This window comes from Schistocerca cancellata, chromosome 2 (genome assembly GCF_023864275.1).
Source record: "Schistocerca cancellata isolate TAMUIC-IGC-003103 chromosome 2, iqSchCanc2.1, whole genome shotgun sequence".
Lineage (NCBI taxonomy): Eukaryota > Metazoa > Arthropoda > Insecta > Orthoptera > Acrididae > Schistocerca > Schistocerca cancellata.
In genome coordinates, this window is record NC_064627.1 from 1,117,544,850 (window position 1) to 1,117,568,984 (window position 24,135).

The 24,135-nt window shown below is 45.5% G+C and overlaps 1 protein-coding gene across 2 annotated transcripts in view; it reads right to left on the reverse strand.

Moving 5' to 3' along the window:
* LOC126163158 (G protein-activated inward rectifier potassium channel 3-like) overlaps positions 1-24,135 on the reverse strand; it is an 87,428-nt gene that overhangs the window by 51,525 nt on the left and 11,768 nt on the right. For both annotated transcript variants that reach the window (XM_049920091.1, XM_049920092.1), the window contains exon 2: positions 6,626-7,055. In XM_049920091.1, coding sequence (XP_049776048.1) covers positions 6,626-7,055 — 430 coding nt within the window. The remainder of the gene's footprint in view (positions 1-6,625; positions 7,056-24,135) is intronic.

Below are 24,135 nucleotides of genomic sequence, written 5' to 3' on the forward strand. Positions count from 1 at the left end.
ACACGCATGCAGATGTGGCAAATAAACAAAAGCACATATTTGAGGTCATCTCTGTACATTTACACAAGGGGCTTCAGCTAGCTGTTCCACTGATATTGACCCCATTAACAGAGTTCGTGCCGGCCGCGGTGGTCTCGCGGTTCTAGGCGCGCAGTCCGGAACCGCGCGACTGCTACGGTCGCAGGTTCGAATCCTGCCTCGGGCATGGATGTGTGTGATGTCCTTAGGTTAGATAGGTTTAAGTAGTTCTAAGTTCTAGGGGACTGATGACCACAGCTGTGAAGTCCCATAGTGCTCAGAGCCATTTGAACAGAGTTCGTATTAGTCGCAACCCAGGGCTCTGCTGTGCATCTTCACGTAAACAAGGCGCAGTACAGCTGTTTTAGGTGTCCATATTATTCAAAAGTAGTACGATGGGCGTTCAATAAGTAACGCAATACTCTTTTTTTCTGAAAGCGGGTTGGTTTTATTCAGAACAATATTCTCCGCCCTGTGTTATTGTCCTTCGTGGCAAGCCATCCTGGGCTTACATTTCAGCAAGATAAAGCCCGACCGCACACGGCGAGAGTTTCTACTGTTTGCCGAACCTTGCACTGGCCAGAAAGGTCGTTGGATCTCTGCTCAGTTGAGAACATTTGGAGAATTGTGGGCAGGGCCCTCCAACCAGATTGGGATTTTGAAAATCTGGTGAGCAAGATGTATGAAACAGGCGAAATACCCTCAGACTTCAAGAAGAATATAATAATTCCAATCCCAAAGAAAGCAGGTGTTGACAGATGTGAAAATTACCGAACAATCAGTTTAATAAGCCACAGCTGCAAAATACTAACACGAATTCTTTACAGACGAATGGAAAAACTGGTAGAAGCCGACCTCGGGGAAGATCAGTTTGGATTCCGTAGAAATGTTGGAACACGTGAGGCAATACTGACCTTACGACTTATCTTAGAAGAAAGATTAAGGAAAGGCAAACCTACGTTTCTAGCATTTGTAGACTTAGAGAAAGCTTTTGACAATGTTGACTGGAATACTCTCTTTCAAATTCTAAAGGTGGCAGGGGTAAAATACAGGGAGCGAAAGGCTATTTACAATTTGTACAGAAACCAGATGGCAGTTATAACAGTCGAGGGACATGAAAGGGAAGCAGTGGTTAAGAAGGGAGTAAGACAGGGTTGTAGCCTCTCCTCGATGTTATTCAATCTGTATATTGAGCAAGCAGTAAAGGAAACAAAAGAAAAATTCGGAGTAGGTATTAAAATCCATGGAAAAGAAATAAAAACGTTGAGGTTCGCCGATGACATTGTAATTCTGTCAGAGACAGCAAAGGACTTGGAAGAGCAGTTGAATGGAATGGATGGTGTCTTGAAGGGAGGATATAAGATGAACATCAACAAAAGCAAAACGAGGATAATGGAATGTAGTCAAATTAAATCGGGTGATGTTGAGGGTATTAGATTAGGAAATGAGACACTTAAAGTAGTAAATGAGTATTGGTATTTGGGGAGCAAAATAACTGATGATGGTCGAAGTAGAGAGGATATAAAATGTAGACTGGCAATGGCAAGGAAAGCGTTTCTGAAGAAGAGAAATTTGTTATCATCGAGTATAGATTTAAGTGTCAGGAAGTCATTTCTGAAAGTATTTGTATGGAGTGTAGCCATGTATGGAAGTGAAACATGGACGGTAAATAGTTTGGACAAGAAGAGAATAGAAGCTTTTGAAATGTGGTGCTACAGAAGAATGCTGAAGATTAGATGGGTAGATCACATAACTAATGAGGTGGTATTGAATAGGATTGGGGAGAAGAGAAGTTTGTGGCACAACTTGACCAGAAGAAGGGATCGGTTGGTAGGGCATGTTCTGAGGCATCAAGGGATCACCACTTTAGTATTGGAGGGCAGCGTGGAGGGTAAAAATCGTAGGGGGAGACCAAGAGATGAATACACTAAGCAGATTCAGAAGGATGTAGGTTGCAGTAGGTACTGGGAGATGAAGAAGCTTGCACAGGATAGAGTAGCATGGAGAGCTGCATCAAACCAGTGTCAGGACTGAAGACCATAACAACATAACAACAACAACAACGCGCCAGTCAGACAGACTTGGCACGGTATCCTTCAGGAGGACCTCTAACTACTCTGTCAATCAATGCGAATACGAATAACTGCTTGCATAAGGGCCAGAGGTGGACCAACTCGTTACTGACTTGCTCAATTTGTGAAACTCTTTCTCTCGAACAATCATTCAAGTTTTCTGATATTCTAATCATTTAATCATTTATTTCTCTGTACATGCACATCACATCTACCGATTTCCATCACATTCGGATAATTCCTTCGCTGTGCGTCATTTTTTGTCTCAGAGTGCATATGGCCGTAAAGCAAAAGTAGCCGACGATATTACTTCATCTTTACATTATGTCTCAATACACTTATCACTGCAAAGCGGCTGTTTGCTCTACGACAACTGAAACCAAACTTTGTGGTACTTACCCACGAAAACTAACTTTTCCTTCATTGACGTACAGGGTGGCGCACGAAATGTGTTACCAATTGTTTCTTTCACAATTTACGACGCACATTAGATATCCCGCTGGGATCTCTACAGCAGTACCAGCAGAGCTTGGAAAAACAAATGAGTTACGAAATGACGTGTATTTCACGATATTGCCGCTAGTAAGCAGCAATGGCTGACAATGGAAGACTGACGACACAGCAACGATCGGCAATTGTGTTACTTTTTCATGAAACGAAAAGCCTTGTGACTCAGAGGCGTTTTCGACATCAGTTTAACATACGATGGGTCCCTTGCAAGGAGACCATCCACAGGTTGTACGATAAATTTGTACGGGAAGGAACAGTATTGGAAGCGAAGCGACCTCGGCCTAAACCTGTTCGTTCGCCGGAGAATATTGAAGCGGTACTAGTTGCTGTACAGAGAAGTCCCGGGAAATCGTGTAGAAAGGCTGCAGTGCAACTGGGAATATTCAGACGCTCCGTTCAACGCATTCTTAAAAGTGACCTCCATATGTACCCATACAAGATGACCTGTGCACAGAACCTCACTGAAGAACACAAGCAGCAGAGACTACTGTTTGCTCACTGGGCGGAGGATAGGGAAGAAACTCTCAACAACGTTTGATTTTCAGACGAGGCGCATTTTTATTTAGACGGTGTGGTTAATAAACAAAATGTACGCTTTTGGGCCACTGAAAACCCACAAGTGCTTCATGAACGGCAACATTATGCTCCGAGGATTACAGCGTGGGCAGCAGTTTCCAGTCACGGACTTATGGGACCCTTTTTCTTTGAAGAAACTGTGAACAGCGAGCGTTATTTGAGCATGCTTCGCAATAGCTTCATTCCATAGCTTCTTGCTGCTGCCTTGCCCTTCAACACGCAGTGGTTCATGCAAGATGGAACAAGGCCACATACTGCAAACACTGTGTTGGAGTTTTTGCACTCAGGTTTCCAGGTCGCTTCAATGACGGACAAAATTGGCCCCCCAATAGTCCAGACCTCAATCCATGTGACTTTTGTCTTTGGGGGTTCCTAAAGGAAAAAATTTTTCTCGAAACGTCCACGGGATTTAATAGAGCTCAGAAGACTTACTCTTCAAGCTTGCAGGGAAATTACGGAAGACATGTGCCGTAGGGTAATCACTAACGTCAGTGTTCGTTTGAAGGAAGTTAGGAAACGAAATGGTGGACATACTGAGCATGTGCTGAGTTAGAACAACTCTCCATGGACGGCTCTTCATTGTAGTATATGTTCCTTTCAGATTGTATTGACAATAAAGTTTATATTCAAAAACAAAATGGTAACACATTTCGTGCGCCATCCTGTATTTCGTTTCGAATCAAACGGGAATAACAGTTAATCACCACTGCTGCTACTAATAATTAAGACTGCACATAAGTGCAATGTTAAAGTTTCAGCCTTAGCCCAAACTATACGGAAATTGCGCTGTCCGTAACTCACATCAAAATTTTGATTTGATGTTGGCGACCTGCGCAGTACACCGTACTCACTCTATAGATACACTCCTGGAAATGGAAAAAAGAACACATTGACACCGGTGTGTCAGACCCACCATACTTGCTCCGGACACTGCGAGAGGGCTGTACAAGCAATGATCACACGCACGGCACAGCGGACACACCAGGAACCGCGGTGTTGGCCGTCGAATGGCGCTAGCTGCGCAGCATTTGTGCACCGCCGCCGTCAGTGTCAGCCAGTTTGCCGTGGCATACGGAGCTCCATCGCAGTCTTTAACACTGCTAGCATGCCGCGCCAGCGTGGACGTGAACCGTATGTGCAGTTGACGGACTTTGAGCGAGGGCGTATAGTGGGCATGCGGGAGGCCGGGTGGACGTACCGCCGAATTGCTCAACACGTGGGGCGTGAGGTCTCCACAGTACATCGATGTTGTCGCCAGTGGTCGGCGGAAGGTGCACGTGCCCGTCGACCTGGGACCGGACCGCAGCGACGCACGGATGCACGCCAAGACCGTAGGATCCTACGCAGTGCCGTAGGGGACCGCACCGCCACTTCCCAGCAAATTAGGGACACTGTTGCTCCTGGGGTATCGGCGAGGACCATTCGCAACCGTCTCCATGAAGCTGGTCTACGGTCCCGCACACCGTTAGGCCGTCTTCCGCTCACGCCCCAACATCGTGCAGCCCGCCTCCAGTGGTGTCGCGACAGGCGTGAATGGAGGGACGAATGGAGACGTGTCGTCTTCAGCGATGAGAGTCGCTTCTGCCTTGGTGCCAATGATGGTCGTATGCGTGTTTGGCGCCGTGCAGGTGAGCGCCACAATCAGGACTGCATACGGCCGAGGCACACAGGGCCAACACCCGGCATCATGGCGTGGGGAGCGATCTCCTACACTGGCCGTACATCACTGGTGATCGTCGAGGGGACACTGAATAGTGCACGGTACATCCAAACCGTCATCGAACCCATCGTTCTACCATTCCTAGACCGGCAAGGGAACTTGCTGTTCCAACAGGACAATGCACGTCCGCATGTATCCCGCGCCACCCAACGTGCTCTAGAAGGTGTAAGTCAACTACCCTGGCCAGCAAGATCTCCGGATCTGTCCCCCATTGAGCATGTTTGGGACTGGATGAAGCGTCGTCTCACGCGGTCTGCACTTCCAGCACGAACGCTGGTCCAACTGAGGCGCCAGGTGGAAATGGCATGGCAAGCCTTTCCACAGGACTACATCCAGCATCTCTACGATCGTCTCCATGGGAGAATAGCAGCCTGCATTGCTGCGAAAGGTGGATGGATATACACTGTACTAGTGCCGACATTGTGCATGCTCTGTTGCCTGTGTCTATGTGCCTGTGGTTCTGTCAGTGTGATCATGTGATGTATCTGACCCCAGGAATGTGTCAATAAAGTTTCCCCTTCCTGGGACAATGAATTCACGGTGTTCTTATTTCAATTTCCAGGAGTGTATTTAAGCTCTACAGGGTGTTACAAAAAGGTACGGCCAAACTTTCAGGAAACATTCCTCACACACAAATAAAGAAAAGATGTTATGTGGACATGTGTCCGGAAACGCTTAACTTCCATGTTAGAGCTCATTTTAGTTTCGTCAGTATGTACTGTACTTCCTCGATTCACCGCCATGATTTCATACTGGATACTCTACCCGTGCTGCTAGAACATGTGCCTTTACAAGTACGACACAACATGTGGTTCATGCACGATGGAGGTCCTGCACATTTCAGTCGAAGTGTTCGTACGCTTCTCAACAACAGATTCGGTGACCGATGGATTGGTAGAGGCGGACCAATTCCATGGCCTCCACGTTCTCCTGACCTCAACCCTCTTGACTTTCATTTATGGGGGCATTTGAAAGCTCTTGTCTACGCAACCCCGGTACCAAATGTAGAGACTCTTCGTGCTCGTATTGTGGACGGCTGTGATACAATACGCCATTCTCCAGGGCCGCATCAGCGCATCAGGGATCCCATGCGACGGAGGGTGGATGCATGTATCCTCGCTAACGGAGGACATTTTGAACATTTTCTGTAACAAAGTGTTTGAGGTCACGCTGGAACGTTCCGTTGGTGTAATGTTTCCGTTCCATGATTAATGTGATTTGAAGAGAAGTAGTAAAGTGAGCTCTAACATGGAAAGTAAGCGTTTCTGAACACATGTCCACAGCCGGCCGCGGTGGGCTAGCGGTTCTGGCGCTGCAGTCCGGAACCGCGGGACTGCTACGGTCGCAGGTTCGAATTCTGCCTCGGGCATGGGTGTGTGTGATGTCCTTAGGTTAGTTAGGTTTAAGTAGTTCTACGTTCTAGGGGACTTATGACCTAAGATGTTGAGTCCCATAGTGCTCAGAGCCATTTGAACCATTTGAACATGTCCACATAACATATTTTCTTTCTTTGTGTGTGAGCAATGTTTCCTGAAAGTTTGGCTGTACCTTTTTGTAACACCCTGTATAGTCACTTCTGTGTGACTCCGTTACTTCTTTGACAGCAGTTACTTTCCTGATCGAGGCAGTGGTCGATACTGTCGAAAGCGCTCGGATTTTTAGAGAGACAGGTGTAGCGAGTACATTGAATGCATCTGCTTTTGGAGTTAAGTAATAGTGTGGAGCTCACCATGAAGGCCTGTATCATGACGCCGCAGATGCTCTGCAGGCACATGACGAAGATGGCCTCGGGGCACTCCTCCGTGGTGCTGCGCGACCCGTAGCCGATGGTGTGCTGCGTCTCGATGCTGAACAGGAAGCAGGAGGCGAAGCTGTTGAGGTTGACGACGCACGGCCGCCACCCCGAGTCCTCCTCCTGGTGCTCGGGCTCGAGGTCGCCGTGCGTGAAGGCGATGAGCCACCAGATGACGGCGAACGCCAGCCAGCTGAGGATGAAGCCGAGCGCGAAGACGAGCAGCGTCCAGCGCCACTGCGTGTCCACCAGCGTCGTGAAGATGTCCTGCATGTAGCGCAGCCGGCGCTGCGCCACGTGCGTCTGCACCACATTGCACTCGCCGCTCTTCAGCACGACTCGCCGACGCACCTTCCGGTAGCGGCTCCTGTGGGCACAAAAAAATGGTTCAATTGGCTCTGAGCACTATGGGACTCAACATCTTAGGTCATAAGTCCCCTAGAACTTAGAACTACTTAAACCTAACTAACCTAAGGACATCACACACACCCATGCCCGAGGCAGGATTCGAACCTGCGACCGTAGCAGTCCCGCGGTTCCGGACTGCAGCGCCAGAACCGCTAGACCACCGCGGCCGGCTGTGGGCACAAGCCGGCGGGTCACACACTGCGGGAAGAGGAAGCAAGATCCGACATTTCTTGCGTACTTCCAGCAGTTTAATGAATGAGGTTGCGTCGAGCTGTGCTTACTCTGAAGACTCAATTACTTACTCACTGCTCATACCGGACTCGAGAGTCCATTACCGCAGCAACATATTTTCGCCATCTGTCCCTGTCTCGGGCTATTTCCTTCAATTCACCTTCAATACCTAGGCTCCTCAAATTAGCCTTCACATTGTCCTCCCATCTACGCCTCGGTCTCCCCACAGGACGTTTTCCCTCGAACAAGGAGACGGCACGACCGTGGGGTCGGGGATTTGTCCGAAATTTTGTGTGGTGAAAGAGGACCCCTAACACCTCACGTGGTTAAAATATTAGGACGCACTACGCCGAAAATCCCGGGAAAAATCGATCCAAAGTTTCTTAGGTGCCATATGAGTACAAAATGTTAGTGCATTGCCGAGCCGCCGTCTGTCCTAGATGTTTGCCGGCACGGTAGCTCAGCGTGTTCGGTCAGAGGGCTGCATCCTCTCTGTAATAAAAAACTGAGTCAAGGAATCAACGATCAACTTGAACGGATGTCTTGTGCCGTCCGCCCAGACCAAACGCAACGAGCTACATCGAACAAATGAAAAAAAAAAGTGGGCAGCGCGACAGAATGTCAGTCCTAAGGGCCCGGGTTCGATTCTCGGCTGGGTCGGAGACTTTTTTTTTAAAAAAAAAAAAAGATGTTTAGGGCTCGGACTCTTATGCCAGAGGTCTCGGGTTCGATTCCTCCTCCAGCACTTGTTTTTCTCTTCTGTTTCATTTTCTTTCGTTATTCCACCAATTATTCAGTAAGTTTCCCAAACCTACATTATCTTTAATAAATTAGTTACATCATTGAATAAAAATTATTTTCTTTTTGTCCAACAACACAATTCATGGCGGTGGGTTTTTCATTTTTCATTGTAAAGTATATGAGGAAAAAACATTGGGTTTTTAATCAGAATAACAAAGTCGATTGGGAAACATTCAATTTTTATACATATAATAATTATAAACAAGGACCGCAGTGGTAATTATCGTAAAAACACACAAAGCAATAATTTTTGCTACATCTTGCGCAACGTATAAAAACGGATTTTTTTACAATCACAGGGCGTTTGCAATAAATCTGTACAAAAACATGCCCCATTAACATTTACGAAAATGTTTTGAGTTTCTGATAATTTTGAGGCAAACCAGGAATATTGAATCATGTCTCGGAATATTGGTGACGATAATTGATGGTGAATTATAGAATGATTTTTTATACAATCTTCCCAGGAATTAATTTCACGATTCTCCTGTAACAATGCGCTGCAATTTTGCAAGCAACAGAAGGAAAAAAAAGTACCGGACGAGGAATCGAACCCGAGACCTCTGGCGTAATGGTCCGAGCGCTAACCATGTAGGTCAAACGGCGGCTCGGGAATGGACTAACATTTTATACTCATACGGCACCTAAGAAACTTTGGATCGATTTTTCTCGGGATTTTCCGAGTACTGCGTCCTAATATTTTAACCAAGTGAGATGTTAGGCGTCCTCTTTCACCACACAAAATTTCCGACAAATCCCCGACCCCACGGTCGTGCCGTCTCCTTGTAACTGCCCTACCAGTACTCTGCGCGCTGCCCTGCCCTCATCCATTCGAGCTACGTGACCCGCCCATCGCAGCCTACGTGATTTAATAATTCTGATTATATCAGGACTGGAATAGAGTTCGTGAACCTCTTCGTTATGCAGTTTTCGCCACTCTCCGCTAATGTCATCCCTTTTTGCTCCGAAAATTTTCCTCAAAATTTTGTTTTCAAATACTCGAAACGGCTTTTCATTTTGCACAGTGAGAGACCAAGTCTCACACCCATACAGCATAACTGGTAGAATAATAGTTTTGTATATTCTAATCTTTAAATTCCTAGACAATATCCGTGATGAAAGTAATCTATTCAGTGAGAAGTAGCACGCATTTCCCGCCCGTAATCTCTTCTTCAGTTCGGATTCAATCTCATTTCTCGAAGTGATGTCCACGCCTAGATACTTAAATGTGTTTACTTTTTCAAACTGCATGTCTCCAACTCTTAACATTTCCTGATCTACTGCTGTTGGCATTCTTGTAGTAACCAGGTATTTAGTTTTGTCTTCACTTATCCTTAGACCTACATCTTCACTAGCCTTGATTAACGCATTCGCATTTGCTGTTACAGATTCTTTCCTATCGCTAATGATGTTTAGATCATCTGCATACCCTAATATCTTAATATTTCCATTTAACTCCACACCCTCTGAATTATCTGCTGCCATTCGTACAATATATTCTAGGACTAAATTAAAAAGTAGCGGAGACAGGGCATCTCCCTGCTCAAGTCCGTTCTTTACTACAAATTCTTCTGACTCCAGTTTCCCCACGCGTACTCTACCTTTTGTGTTTTTCAAACTCGCTTCTATAAATCTAACATACTTCTTTGGTATTCCAAGTTCCAAAAGAATTCTGTACAATTTTGATTACAATACTGAATCATATGCTTTTTTAAAATCTATGAAAAGATTTATGAACTGGTTTATTGTATTCCCATTTATTTTCCAAAATTTGACGCAGGGTGAATATTTGGTCTATAGTTGATCTGTTCCTCCGAAAGCCAGCTAGGTAATCCCCCACAATTTCATCTCCATATGGTCTAAGCCTGCTTAGCAGAATATTCGAGAAAATTTTGGAACATACTGTTAATAGCGATATCCCTCTATAATTACTAAAATCCATTTTGTCGCCCTTCTTAAAAATTGGGATCAGAATCGACTCCTGCCACTCTTGAAGCATCATCTCTGAGTTCCATACTTTAGTTATCACTTTGTGAACTACTTCCACCAATTTCTGTACCCCTTTTTTTAACTAATTTTGCAGTTATGCAATCTGATCCTGGTGCTTTATGGTTTTTCAATTTGTTGATTGCATCTGCTACTTCCTTTAACGTTGGCTCGGGTATCTGGGGTTCTGCTGTATGTATTTCGTACACCTGCTCATTTCCTGCTTCCTGGTGTACATTTAATAGATTTACTCTGAAGACTAATAAAATTATTTAGTTTGTGTCTTGTAGCCCTCTTTTCAAACTCACCTCTGTGTCCTGTCTTAGTTAAAGATGCGCTGATTTTTGAATTATCAAAGGACTCCTTGGAAATATTTAGAACTTGGATTCATCAGTGAATAAGACTCTTCCCAGTACCCTGCTGTCTAATGCTGGTGTGTCGTAGCCCATTTAACCCTTTTATTCTTGTTAACAGGGCGCAAAAATAGTTTCCTCGGTGTTACATAGCTCTGGAGGTTATTTTCTGCCAAGCGCCGTCTCACTGTTGACTCAATAACTGGTGTATCCCTATTTGTGTGTAGCTCAGCAGTCAATTCACGGACAGTTTTTGAATCTACACTCCTGGAAATGGAAAAAAGAACACATTGACACCGGTGTGTCAGACCCACCATACTTGCTCCGGACACTGCGAGAGGGCTGTACAAGCAATGATCACACGCACGGCACAGCGGACACACCAGGAACCGCGGTGTTGGCCGTCGAATGGCGCTAGCTGCGCAGCATTTGTGCACCGCCGCCGTCAGTGTCAGCCAGTTTGCGTGGCATACGGAGCTCCATCGCAGTCTTTAACACTGGTAGCATGCCGCGACAGCGTGGACGTGAACCGTATGTGCAGTTGACGGACTTTGAGCGAGGGCGTATAGTGGGCATGCGGGAGGCCGGGTGGACGTACCGCCGAATTGCTCAACACGTGGGGCGTAAGGTCTCCACAGTACATCGATGTTGTCGCCAGTGGTCGGCGGAAGGTGCACGTGGCCGTCGACCTGGGACCGGACCGCAGCGACGCACGGATGCACGCCAAGACCGTAGGATCCTACGCAGTGCCGTAGGGGACCGCACCGCCACTTCCCAGCAAATTAGGGACACTGTTGCTCCTGGGGTATCGGCGAGGACCATTCGCAACTGTCTCCATGAAGCTGGGCTACGGTCCCGCACACCGTTAGGCCGTCTTCCGCTCACGCCCAACATCGTGCAGCCCGCCTCCAGTGGTGTCGCGACAGGCGTGAATGGAGGGACGAATGGAGACGTGTCGTCTTCAGCGATGAGAGTCGCTTCTGCCTTGGTGCCAATGATGGTCGTATGCGTGTTTGGCGCCGTGCAGGTGAGCGCCACAATCAGGACTGCATACGACCGAGGCACACAGGGCCAACACCCGGCATCATGGTGTGGGGAGCGATCTCCTACACTGGCCGTACACCACTGGTGATCGTCGAGGGGACACTGAATAGTGCACGGTACATCCAAACCGTCATCGAACCCATCGTTCTACAATTCCTAGACCGGCAAGGGAACTTGCTGTTCCAACAGGACAATGCACGTCCGCATGTATCCCGTGCCATCCAACGTGCTCTAGAAGGTGTAAGTCAACTACCCTGGCCAGCAAGATCTCCGGATCTGTCCCCCATTGAGCATGTTTGGGACTGGATGAAGCGTCGTCTCACGCGGTCTGCACGTCCAGCACGAACGCTGGTCCAACTGAGGCGCCAGGTGGAAATGGCATGGTAAGCCGTTCCACAGGACTACATCCAGCATCTCTACGATCGTCTCCATGGGAGAATAGCAGCCTGCATTACTGCGAAAGGTGGATATACACTGTACTAGTGCCGACATTGTGCATGCACTGTTGCCTGTGTCTATGTGCCTGTGGTTCTGTCAGTGTGATCATGTGTTGTATCTGACCCCAGGAATGTGTCAATAAAGTTTCCCCTTCCTGGGACAATGAATTCACGGTGTTCTTATTTCAATTTCCAGGAGTGTATTACGTTTCCTCATCACACCAAATTCTTTTCCTCGAGTTCTGATGTTTTCCTGGGTGCTCCCGAGCGAGTACGAACATCTTAGGAGCCTGTATCTCGCTGCCGTTGTACGGTCTTGACAACTATGCTGATGGAAATCTTCAATTTATTTGATATTTGTCGGACACCGTTGCCTTCTTCGTGCAAAGTGATTACCTTTACCCGTGATTCATAAAGAATCTGGCACTTTCGGGCAATTTTCAATTATTTTCACCTTCATTCACGGCTTGTCCTAATATAGACGGAACTACAACTGAACGGAACTGTAAACAACGTACGTCTACACAGCTGTGCCGTCTACTGGCGCCATCTAACATGTTTAGTAGAATTGCTTGGACAGATTAAGTCAAATGGTTCAAATGGCTCTGAGCACTATGGGACTTAACATCGGAGGTCATCAGTTCCCTAGAACTTAGAACTACTTAAACCTAACTAACCTACGGACGTCACACACATCCCTGCCCGAGGCGGGATTCGAACCTGCGACCGTAGCGGTCGCGCGGTTCCAGACTGAAGGGCCTAGAACCGCTCGGACATTGCGGCCGGCCAGATAAAGTCAATTTATATAAAAGTGAGCAATACCACTATGAATGTGTGTGTACAATAATTATCTCTTCAACACTGTGTCATTATTAATAGTTATTTGAGCATGCTATTCTGTATTCTAACCAATAACTCACTCAAACCTTGCTCCTTTGTAATCCCAAACTTATGGAGGGTAGTGTAACTTTCTGCGGAATTGAAATAAGGACGATAAGTGAATCAGACAACAAGCGAATAGAAGGTTTTGAAATGTGGTGATACAGAAGAAGATGGAAAATTAGATGGGTAGATCGAATAATTAATGAGGAGGTACTGTATCGAACTGAGGAAAAAAGAAATTTGTGGAACAACTTGACTAAAAAAAAGAGAAAGGTGAGTTGGATACCCTACAATCGTCTGAATGTTTGACGGTTCAGTCTTTTCATTGGTTACACCATGGAGCGTTTTTAGTGAATCAAGTGTGTGTGTTCTTGAAGCGACATGGGTTGACTCGTTTTTCAGTTTCTCAGTTATGACTACACTGCTGTAATGTTCTTGTTCTTGTCTGCCAGACAGCATAAAAGAAGTTATTTCCTAGGTAGCCGGTCACGTGAATCATATTCCGAAGTTTGGGCAATAGCACGGATGTTCACGTTATAGATAGACTGTTTTACTTACTATGATATCTTCTATTCGGATAATACAACGCCACGGTTATGGTTTAATTGCACGCCTATTTTACATAGATCTGATAGGACTTGGCAATTGCTGGCCGTTACTTTTAGGACATTTCCTGGTTACTTTCTTGAAAAAGTGTTTCCACTAGCGAGGCGTAAATCAAGGTACTTTTCAACATCTGTATTGATCCTGAAAGAAAAAAAAAACATGCCATACCATGAAACGAAAAAGAAAACTTATCGCTATTAAAATTAACCACCAAGTTACTTTCCCCTGTTCGTACTGTTACTTGTCCGGAAACAGACTATTACATGCCTTCGGCCGAGTAAAATCCAGCCTGTTCACTCAAGATAAAAATCACAATAAAGCTTCGTAACAACTTCCAGACTCTTTGTGAAAAAAAAACAAGAAGGTGTTAGGAATCATCATAAGAAAACCGGTCGTTCACTATAAACGAATGAGAGTTACTAATGTAAAACATATCAAGTTACCGTTTACCTGCCGCGCGGAGTGCCCGCCCGGTTCGAGGCGCCATGCCGCGGATTGCACGGCCCATCCCGCCGGAGGTTCGAGTCCTCACTTGGGCATGGGTGTGTAAGTTATTCTTAGCATTAGTTAGTTTAAGTAGAGTGTAAGTCGAGGGACCGATGACCTCAGAAGTTTACACACACACACACACACACACACACACACACACACACACCGTTTACCACCCTCTCCAAGGCCATCTAAGTCACTCTGTAACACAGTGGTTACTGCAGCTTTGTACTGAATGTCTTTAACACTGTGGTCAGATCGCTAGGGTTTTCCACACGAGTGAAATTACTTTAGCTGAGTCAGACTCGAAAAATGAAGATTAGGGTTCTTATTCCGTTACACGGAAGTGAAAATGTTCACACCAGTCAAACGCTACGACTGTAAATGTGTGACTCCCAAACAAGATTTCTCAGCTGAATCACTTCGGAATTATTTGAAGTTTTATTTGCAGCTCCTGCAGAAAGCAAAATGCGCCGGAAACATTATGCTTATACACAATTTTTTGAAATTGTGCTACCATTTAGAAAATGAATCAGTGATACCGTTTGTGTCTGCAATGTAACGCGGAACAAACTGTGAGAATATACGAGAGATGACGTTGGCTGAGTGTATAGACAGAAGAAGCAAACACTTCGTCATCTGAGTGATAACAATTAACTATCGGTCATTGACGCTCTGACTGTTGCGTTTACCGCTGATCAATCGAGTCCCCGTTTTCTTCTGTCTGTCGCTAAGTAAAGAATAGGAAGTCGCAGCAGAAACATCGATTTTGTCTGGACAGTACGTTGTTGTATGCAGTATGTTTCCGCTATTTTATCTTCAGGTTAGATTTTAAGGACTCATCTATATCATCATCATTAAGGCTAGGTCAATTGGCTACAGATTGTGAAAGGAATCGCACTCTGTTTTAACGAACACGACATAGTCCCAAACTGACCTCAAGGCGCTACTAAAATCTAGTTAGCACCATGGACGAAAAAACGAGTACATTTTTACCAGTATGACACCTCCCCTATACCTCTTACAAAAAGTGGTAGTGTGGACAGCATGCACACACTACGAAGAAAAGAGCTTGAAGTGGTAGTATGTCAACAGCGTCAGTATCTGAGCAGTTGGCAGATATTTTTCTACCTTCATAGAGTGTAGACCTATCATGAAGCCGGACGCGGTGGTCTAGCGGTTCTGGCGCTGCAGTCCGGAACCGCGGGATTGCTACGGTCGCAGGTTCGACTCCTACCTCGGGCATGGGTGTGTGTGATGTCCTTAGGTTAGCTAGGTTTAAGTAGTTCTAAGTTCTAGGGGACTTATGACCTAAGATGTTGAGTCCCATAGTGCCCAGAGCCATTTGAACCATTTGAACCATTTGAACCTATCATGAAAATGACCTCTCCTAGTGTTACAAGTAGAACGAGAAGGAAGCAGGTTAAGGTGTCCCAAGAGTAATGTCAAAGCGGCTGTTTTACGCTCATTTGGAGTTGATCTGGATATTACTACTGTACCTACGGACAAGGACAATGCTACCGTTGTTCTGGACAAGCAGGATTACGTTCAAAAGAGCAGTGTTTACTGTTTGATTCAGCCTGTCGTAGGATCGGTGCTGACCCCACAAAAAGTGCTGTGAGAAGCACTTAACAGCCTTCTGAAGAAAAGTTTCTTATCGCAGGAGACTATCAAGAGTCACAATTCTTATTGAGCTGTTCCCCCTAGGTTATACGGCCTTCCGTAGGTCCACAAGGAAAACGTTCGTCTTCGTCCGATTGTGAATAAAGTTGGTGCTCCGACATATCGTGTAGCGAAACACCTTGCTACTCTGTTGAGCCTTATAGTAGGTCGGTGTGGACACCACATTAAGAAGTCGACGGATTTCTTACGTCGATTAGAGGAACGCGTTTGAATGACTCTGATATTATGATGTGGTCTCTCTCCTCATTCGGTTTCCTCTGTCTGATTCGTTACGACTGATTGAAGTTCGGTTTGGGGCTGAATTATCGAACCTATTTCGACGTGTGTTGACTTCTGCTTACTTTTTATTCAGTCACCAGTGTACTAGTTGCGATGGGAAGCTCGTGTTCCAGGCTATGTAACGGAACATGCCGGATGTTTCAACAACAAAGAAATTAACGCGAAAAGCAGACAGCAAAAATAGTTGAGGAAAGTTGTTCTTAAATCGATCGGCATTATGGAGATGATGGTGCAGTCTCTATTTGTAAAGGTCAATATAACATTTTTGATATCACCGCTACGACGCAGGTTTACTGAACGTTTTTTCAAAAAATCACTATATTTTACAGTAACTAGAAAAAGAGCCTTTTTACGTGATTTCTCTAAATAATGAAAGTTAATTGCTGGAATAATTTCTTTGAAAAGGAGACGACGAATTTCCTTTCCCCATACTTTCAGCAATCCAAGCTTGTGCTCCGTCAATAATGCGATCGTCGTCGACTTTAAGTCCAATGCATTACAAATCCTGATGACAGCCTCGTGCAGTACTGGTTGAAACGTTAATTTTTTTAATATGATGTGGTCTACAACTCTGAATAATTTGATGGAAAATGACCACAGCCATGAAAGGTACGAGCACGAAATGAAGTCTTGACATCCTTAAACTGGAAAGACAAGGAAGGAAAATGGGTTAATGAAGCATTTCAGAACTACTTGCTTTTTGTGAATGACGTTTTACTGTACTGCAGATACACTTCCAGAATGAATAGAATAACTTCATCCAGTAATTTCGAAAGCAGGCATGAATTAGAATAAGACTAAAACTCAGTACGACGAACTTATCGAAAAGAAGAGCTTAAAAAATTAACAATGAAAGCGTAGATACACTTCAGTGTTTTTTTTTTTTATGAGAAGTGAGGACAAGAGGAGACGGACAGCAGAAGAAATAAACAGACGCGTAAAATGGCTCTGAGCACTATGGGACTTAACATCTGTGGTCATCAGTCCCCTAGAACTTAGAACTACTTAAACCTAACTAACCTAAGGACATCACACACATCCATGCCCGAGGCAGGATTCGAACCTGCGACCGTAGCAGTCGCGCGGTTCCGGACTGAGCGCCTAGAACCGCTAGACCACCGCGGCCGGCAGACGCGTAAAATGGCAAGGTTTACAGTCTGTGTCCATTAGCAGTTTTGACCGTAGGTAGTTAGCGATTGGATTTAAATGTGAAAAATCATACTCAGCGAGCAATGGAAACTGTTTTTGGTTAATTTCTAGGCGAGATACGAAAACAAGCAAATGGATCAGGGAACAGACTGCAATGGCAAAAGTACCTAATTTATGGAGGTGAATGAGATATGTAGCCACGTCAGTGGTTCGTGATTGCATCAGGAATACCCTTTGCTCGATTCCAAGGGATAAGAAAAGACAGACAACCTCATGGATATTGGATGCGTATACAGGATGTCCCAGAAATGTTGCGATTTATTTCGAGGGTGTCTTGATGAACAAATCGAGGATAGGAACCCGTTTCTGGAAACTTCATACAACGACGCTACAGATCGTCGCATTTTTAGGCGCCGGTGCTTGTCACTAGGGCACCCATTCGGCAGCAAACTTGACGTTGTACGCTGACGGGCCGTAGGCGGAACGTCTCGCAGTGTTATTTGCTATTCAGTGATAGCGACTGATTTCCACGATCTGCTGCGCAGACAGGCGTGTCTCCTATGAATGGGATGCTCTGTTGCCTCGGTGAATGACGGTTTCGGACACGGGTTGCCATCTGCATACCGAAAAAAATGGGAGATGTCAGAGTGTCCCAGAAGAAGAATAAACTTCAGATGGAAACCCGTGTCCGCAACTTTCATCCACTAAGGCAACAGAGAATCAAATTCATAGAAGACAAGGCCGGCCTATGCAGCAGCTAGCTCCATATTCTTCAGTGGCGGCTGTGGCAATCAGTCGCGATCACCGACTAACAGACAACGTTGCGAGACATTCCGTCTTTCTTCCGTCAGCGTACAAAGCCAACACTGTTGCCGAAGGGATGGCCTAGAGACAGGCGCCGGCGCCTATAGCTTCATCGGTCTGTAGTGTCGTTGGTAGTCACATGGACATGTAGCCTGAAAGGCGTTCCGAGGCAGGTGCGCCCAGTTGAAGATGGAGATGAAAGATCTTTGTTAGCGCAGGTTTCAGTGATTGTAGGCCTACGTGAGAACACACCAGGCAAGTGGGAAAGTTCTGCCTGTACTAGGGTTTCAACAGTACAGTGGCAGCGAACAATCAGTGTTGGTTCAGCCTCAGTGTGTGGGCGGGGGTTATTGGCGACTACCTAGCGAGACGAATCACCCTTCGACTACAACTCAGGCGAGGCACGTCTACGCCCGGGTTCCCGGGTTCGATTCCCGGCGGGGTTAGGGATTTTCTCTGCCTCGTGATGGCTGGGTGTTGTGTGCTGTCCTTAGGTTAGTTAGGTTTAAGTAGTTCTAAGTTCTAGGGGACTGATGACCATAGATGTTAAGTCCCATGGTGCTCAGAGCCATTTGAACCATTTTTCGAGGCACGTCTACGCTTGCTCTACGTAACCCTGCCTACCCATGAGTCTTTGGCCGTACAAAGGATAATGGGCCTGCTACATCACTATGATGCAGTTCAGTTCCTGAAAGTAATGAAGTAAATCGACTACTTATACGGCGAGCACACAATGAGACTAAACTGGTGCTGGTGGTTCACTGTCATCATACCACTAAAATACACAGTACAGACAGAACATTCCCACTCGCCTAGTGCGTTCTCAGATATACTTTCAATCACTGAAACCTACATTGTCAAAGATTGCTAATTTAATTTCTACAGATTCCTTAAAAAAACTATCCCAATAGCTGTAAGTGCATGCCACAATATCCGTGTTGTGTACCTTCCTCCCAGCGCATATTCGGTCATTCTGCACGCACATATGGCCTTTTTTCCTATTCCTCCTAAAGTTGAGTCCCATTTAGCGAAACCTTCCAGTTTTTAAACAAATGAGAATCATTGGAGGATATTAATGAATTTAATTTTTATGTAATAGCTGTTTCGTACCCCAGATAACTAAACAATGTGTGGCATTTGAGATGTTAGTTTCTCCTGGCGTATACAATATCCAAATAACAGCTGGATGACGTCGTCGACAACCGTCGAGCACGCCCTGCCATTTTCAAGGCAAAGCTACAGCAAGTAAGCGCTGTGCAAGCGAATTTAGAACCCCGGTTTTCAGATAAACTGCACAAAAGATAACACCCACACATACACACGTCAGAAGTTGTTGATAGTGAAACAATAATCAACAGGGGATTAGCATAAACACTGTCCCTCTTTTTGACAAGTGAGAGAGCAGTATTCCATACAGAATTTAAGCAAAAACGACCATCTCTATTTATAAGGTTACATACTAATTTAATTTCAACAGCTTTCTTAAAAAAAATTATCCCAATAGCTGGAAGTGCATGCCACAATATCCGTGTTGTTGTATTCCATAGGATGAGCGGTGCCAAGACAATGTTCTGCAATGGCGGATTTTCTCGGCTGCTGTAAGCATCTGTGCCGCTTACGCTTGGTGCACTGGTCCTCCACGGTCCTGATAGTCTGGCCAACGTATGAAGAGAAACGGTAGACATCTGCCTTAAGCAAACTAAGTCAAAATGTACGGAACCTAAAAAGGACCCTGATCTTACATGGTAGTCGAAAAACACACTTCACATTTCCACAAAATACGACCAATCCTGTACGAAATGGAGCCATCTCGGTATTACCATCTCTCACCCGCTGCACAGTTGGTCGACAGCACAACGTTCGCCTAATTTGTCTTACACTATAACCATAATGACGAAAGGTGACTTCTAGATGGGATAACACAGCTGACAAACTCTCAGGGTCCGAGATGTCATAGGGCCTGTGAACCCTTCACGTAGAGTCGGATGGTGAGAGCTGTCAGCCTGCATATACAAATCAGTGTGAGTAGGCTTCCTATAAATGACATGCCACAAAGAACCTTCCTCCTGATGAGCACATTAAGGAAAGGAAGGCAGCCATCCTTTTCCACCTCCATCGTGAAACCAATGTTCGAGTGGATTGAATTCAGGTGTTCTAAAAAGTCATTCAAATTCTCACTGCCACGAGGCCAAAAAAAAAAAAAAAGTGCTGACTATATATCTGAAAAATTGCAGGTTTCAAAGCCACCGACTCCAAGACACTTTCTTCGAAATCTTCCATACACAAATTGGCAGTGATAGATGACAACGGGCTTCCCATCGCAACTAGTAACACTGGTGATTGAATAAAAAGTAACTAGAAGTCAACACACGTCGGAATAGGTTCCTTAATTCGGCTCCAAACCGAACTACAATTAGCCGTAACGAATCAGACAGAGGAACCCGTATGAAGAGAGAGACCACATCATAACAGACTAGAATATCAAAGTCATTGCCACGCGGGATTAGCCGAGCGGTCTTACGCGCTGCAGTCGTGGACTGTGCAGCTGGTCCCGGCCGAGGTTCGAGTCCTCTCTCGGGCATTGGTGTGTGTGTTTGTCCTTCGGATAATTTAGGTTAAGTAATGTGTAAGCTTAGGGGCTGATGACCTTAGCAGTTAAGTCCCATAAGATTTCACTCACATTTGAACATTTAATTTTTTTTATCAAAGTCATTCAAACGCGTTCCCTCTAATCGACGTAAGAAATCCGTCGGCTTCTTAATGTGGTGTCCACACCGACCTACTATAGGGCTTAACAGAGTAGCAAGGTGTTTCGCTACTTTACTCACAATCGGACGAAGAGGAACGTTTTCCTTGTGGACCTACGGAGGGCCGTATAACCTAGGGCGAACAGCTCAATAAGAATTGTGATTCTTGATAGTTTCCTGCGACAAGAAACTTTTCTTCGGAAGGCTGTTAAGTGCTTCTCTCAGCACTTTTTGTGCGGTAAGCACCGATCCTACGATAGGCTGAATCAGACAGTGAACACTGATCTTTTGAACGTAATCCTGCTTGTCCAGAACAACGGTAGCATTGTCCTTGTCCGTATAATAATATCCGGATCAACTCCAAATGAGCGTAAAACAGCCCTCTCAGCCGCTTTGATGTTACGTGCCCCAGTCAACACACGATGTGCCCCCCACCTAGCGTCCTCTGCAACATCTGAAGGTAGTTTCAAAACGGCCTGTTCAATAGAACTAATAGAATCAACCACTTGCAAACGCTTTGGAGTCGGTGCAAAATGTAAACCTTTTCTAGCACGGATAAAGCTGCACCGTTAAAAGCTTTTCCCGTGAGGTTTATCACAGAACATTGATATGTAGTATTAGACTCCAAGCAATGGAAGTGTACAAACATTGCCAAATTCCGGGCAGTTACAGAATAAAATTCCCACTCGGAGTACGACCGTGAAGCAACATCCAGCCAGTCCCACGAGAAAGACAAAATTTTTGAAGCAATCGTTGAAGGAAGCCGAAACGATTCGTTGGAAAGAAAAACCAACAGTCGACGAATGTAATGGATCCTTTCACGAATAAGAGCTAGTTCAGAGCGTTGTTTGATGCTATTGGCGACAGAAGAATTAATATGATGCACAGTTTTGGCAAACGTTACAACATCATTTTGATCACAACACTTCAGTGAAAATGAGAACGCACATTGCAGTATCATTGCATTGCTGCGAAGTGTATCCAACCGCCGGCCGGAGTGGCCGAGCGGTTAAAGGCGCTACTGTCTGGACCCGCACGACCGCTACGGTCGCAGGTTCGAATCCTGCCTCGGGCATGGATGTGTGTGATGTCCTTAGGTTAGTTAGGTTTAAGTAGTTCTAAGTTCTAGGGGACTTATGACCACAGCAGTTGAGTCCCATAGTGCTCAGAGCATGACCACAGCAGTTGAGTCCCATAGTGCTCAGAGCCATTTGAACCATTTATTTTGTATCCCACCTCTGCAAGCAACGATACATTTTCTCCCCGTAGAAGTAAACAATGTGAGACCTTCGTTTGTCCCGGCGTATACAACGCTCAAGTAACTTAAGGGAATGCAGCCAGGTGAAGTCGTCGACAACCACGGATATTTTGACAAGAGCACATACTGCCATTTTCAAGTTTTGCCATGAAAGTGGCAGGGCGTGCTCTTGTCGAAACATCCGCGGTTGTCGACGACGTCACCTGGCTGCATGCCCTTACGTTATCTGAACATGTGTGACATGACCCAACATTTCAACGAATGTTGAGTGTAGGCAAAATTAATCACCACCTCGAAAAAAATAAAATTACGTGATTAATTTTTTGCTTGTTTGCAGTTACGTGTCTGTAGCCCTGGTATACACCGACATTACCTTTTGAAATTACATTGTTGCAGAAGTTCTAGGGGACGCGCGGGATTAGCCGAGCGGTCTAGGGCGCTGCAGTCATGGACTGTGCGGCTGGTTCCGGCGGAGGTTCGAGTCCTCCCTCGGGCATGGGTGTGTGTGTTTGTCCTTCGGATAATTTAGGTTAAGTAGTGTGTAAGCTTAGGGACTGATGACCTTAGCAGTTAAGTCCCATAAGATTTCACACACATTTGAACATTTTTATGAAGTTCTAGGTTTCAAAGCAAAATGGCGCAGGCTAGTGATAAAGTGAAGTGGAATAACTAATGTTCGGCAGCAGCAGAAATGCACAGCTTTGACGGTCAATGCAGACAGCTAAAGAAGTCACCTGACACGGCAGCAACATTTCCGCTGCTGCCGAAACCTAATTACTGCACTATACTCGACTATCGCTGGGATGCGCCATTTTGTTTTGGTCATATGGTACTGTAGGGGGGTGGTTGGGGGGCGAGGGGAGGATGTTTAATGTACACGAGAACTGCAAACATGTATCTGCAAACAAGCAAAAAACAAAATTTCCGGCAGATTAAAACAGTGTGCCAGACTGTGACTCAACTCTGGACCTTTGTCTTTCGCGGGCAAGTGTTCTACCGACTGAACCACACGAGCACAACTCAGGACCCAAACTCAGAGCTGTACTTCCGCCGGTACCTCGTCTCCAACCCTCCAAACTTGTCGTTCTCCTGCGAAACCTGCAGGAGTAGCAAGGTCCGGCACACAGTTTAAACCTGACAGAGAGTTTCATATCAGTGGACACGTCGCTGCAGAGCGAAAAATTCGACATGGAGACAAAAAAACTGCAGAAACGGTTATCAGGTGAAACGAAGCATACCGTTGCGAAATTCCCACAATATTTTATCTGCACAGCTGCCCGACGTCTTCCTGTGCGACGAACGCACTGCCGAGCAGTGTCAGCGCCTTGTTATTTGTATCAATCTAACTTTAAACCACGGAGGCACCAAATCCAATGGAATAACGAAGCATTGCTGATTGGTAGAAAAGAAGAACGCCACGCCACCTCTCTGGCGACAAACCGAATACTCGGACGCAGCCGCAGATGCTGTCGCTGCTCCCGTGCACTGCCGCCAGGGCCGCCCTAGACAAAGCCGCGACTCTTCTAATAATTTAGCACTGAATAAGTTTTCTCTGGGTTTTTCAGTACAAATATGCCTGTATATTGTACCGGGTGATCAAAAAGTCAGTATAAATTTGAAAACTTAATAAACCACGGAATAATGTAATTGAGAGGTAAAAATTGACACACATGCTTGGAATGACATGGGGTTTTATTAGAACCACCCCATATTGCTAGACGCGTCAAACATCTCTTGCACGCGTCGTTTGGTGATGATCGTGTGCTCAGCCGCCACTTTCGTCATGCTCGGCCTCCCAGGTCCCCAGACCTCAGTCCGTGCGATTATTGGCTTTGGGGTTACCTGAAGTCGGAAGTGTATCGTGATCGACCGACGTCTCTAGGGATGCTGGAAGACAACATCCGACGCCAATGCCTCACCATAACTCCGGACATGCTTTACAGTGCTGTTCACTACATTATTCCTCGACTACAGCTATTGTTGAGGAATGATGGTGGACATATTGAGCATTTCCTGTAAAGAACACCATCTTTGCTTTGTCTTACTTTGTTATGCTAATTATTGCTATTCTGAACAGATGAAGCGCCATCTGTCGGACATTTTTTGAACTTTTGTATTTTTTTTGTTCTAATAAAACCCCATGTCATTCCAAGCACGTGTGCCAATTTGTACCTCTCTATCTGCATTATTCCGTGATTTATTCAGTTTTCAAATTTTTACTGATTTGTTGATCATCGGGTATTTAATATTTATTGTGAGGGAAAACAAAAATAAAATCTAGTGAAGAATA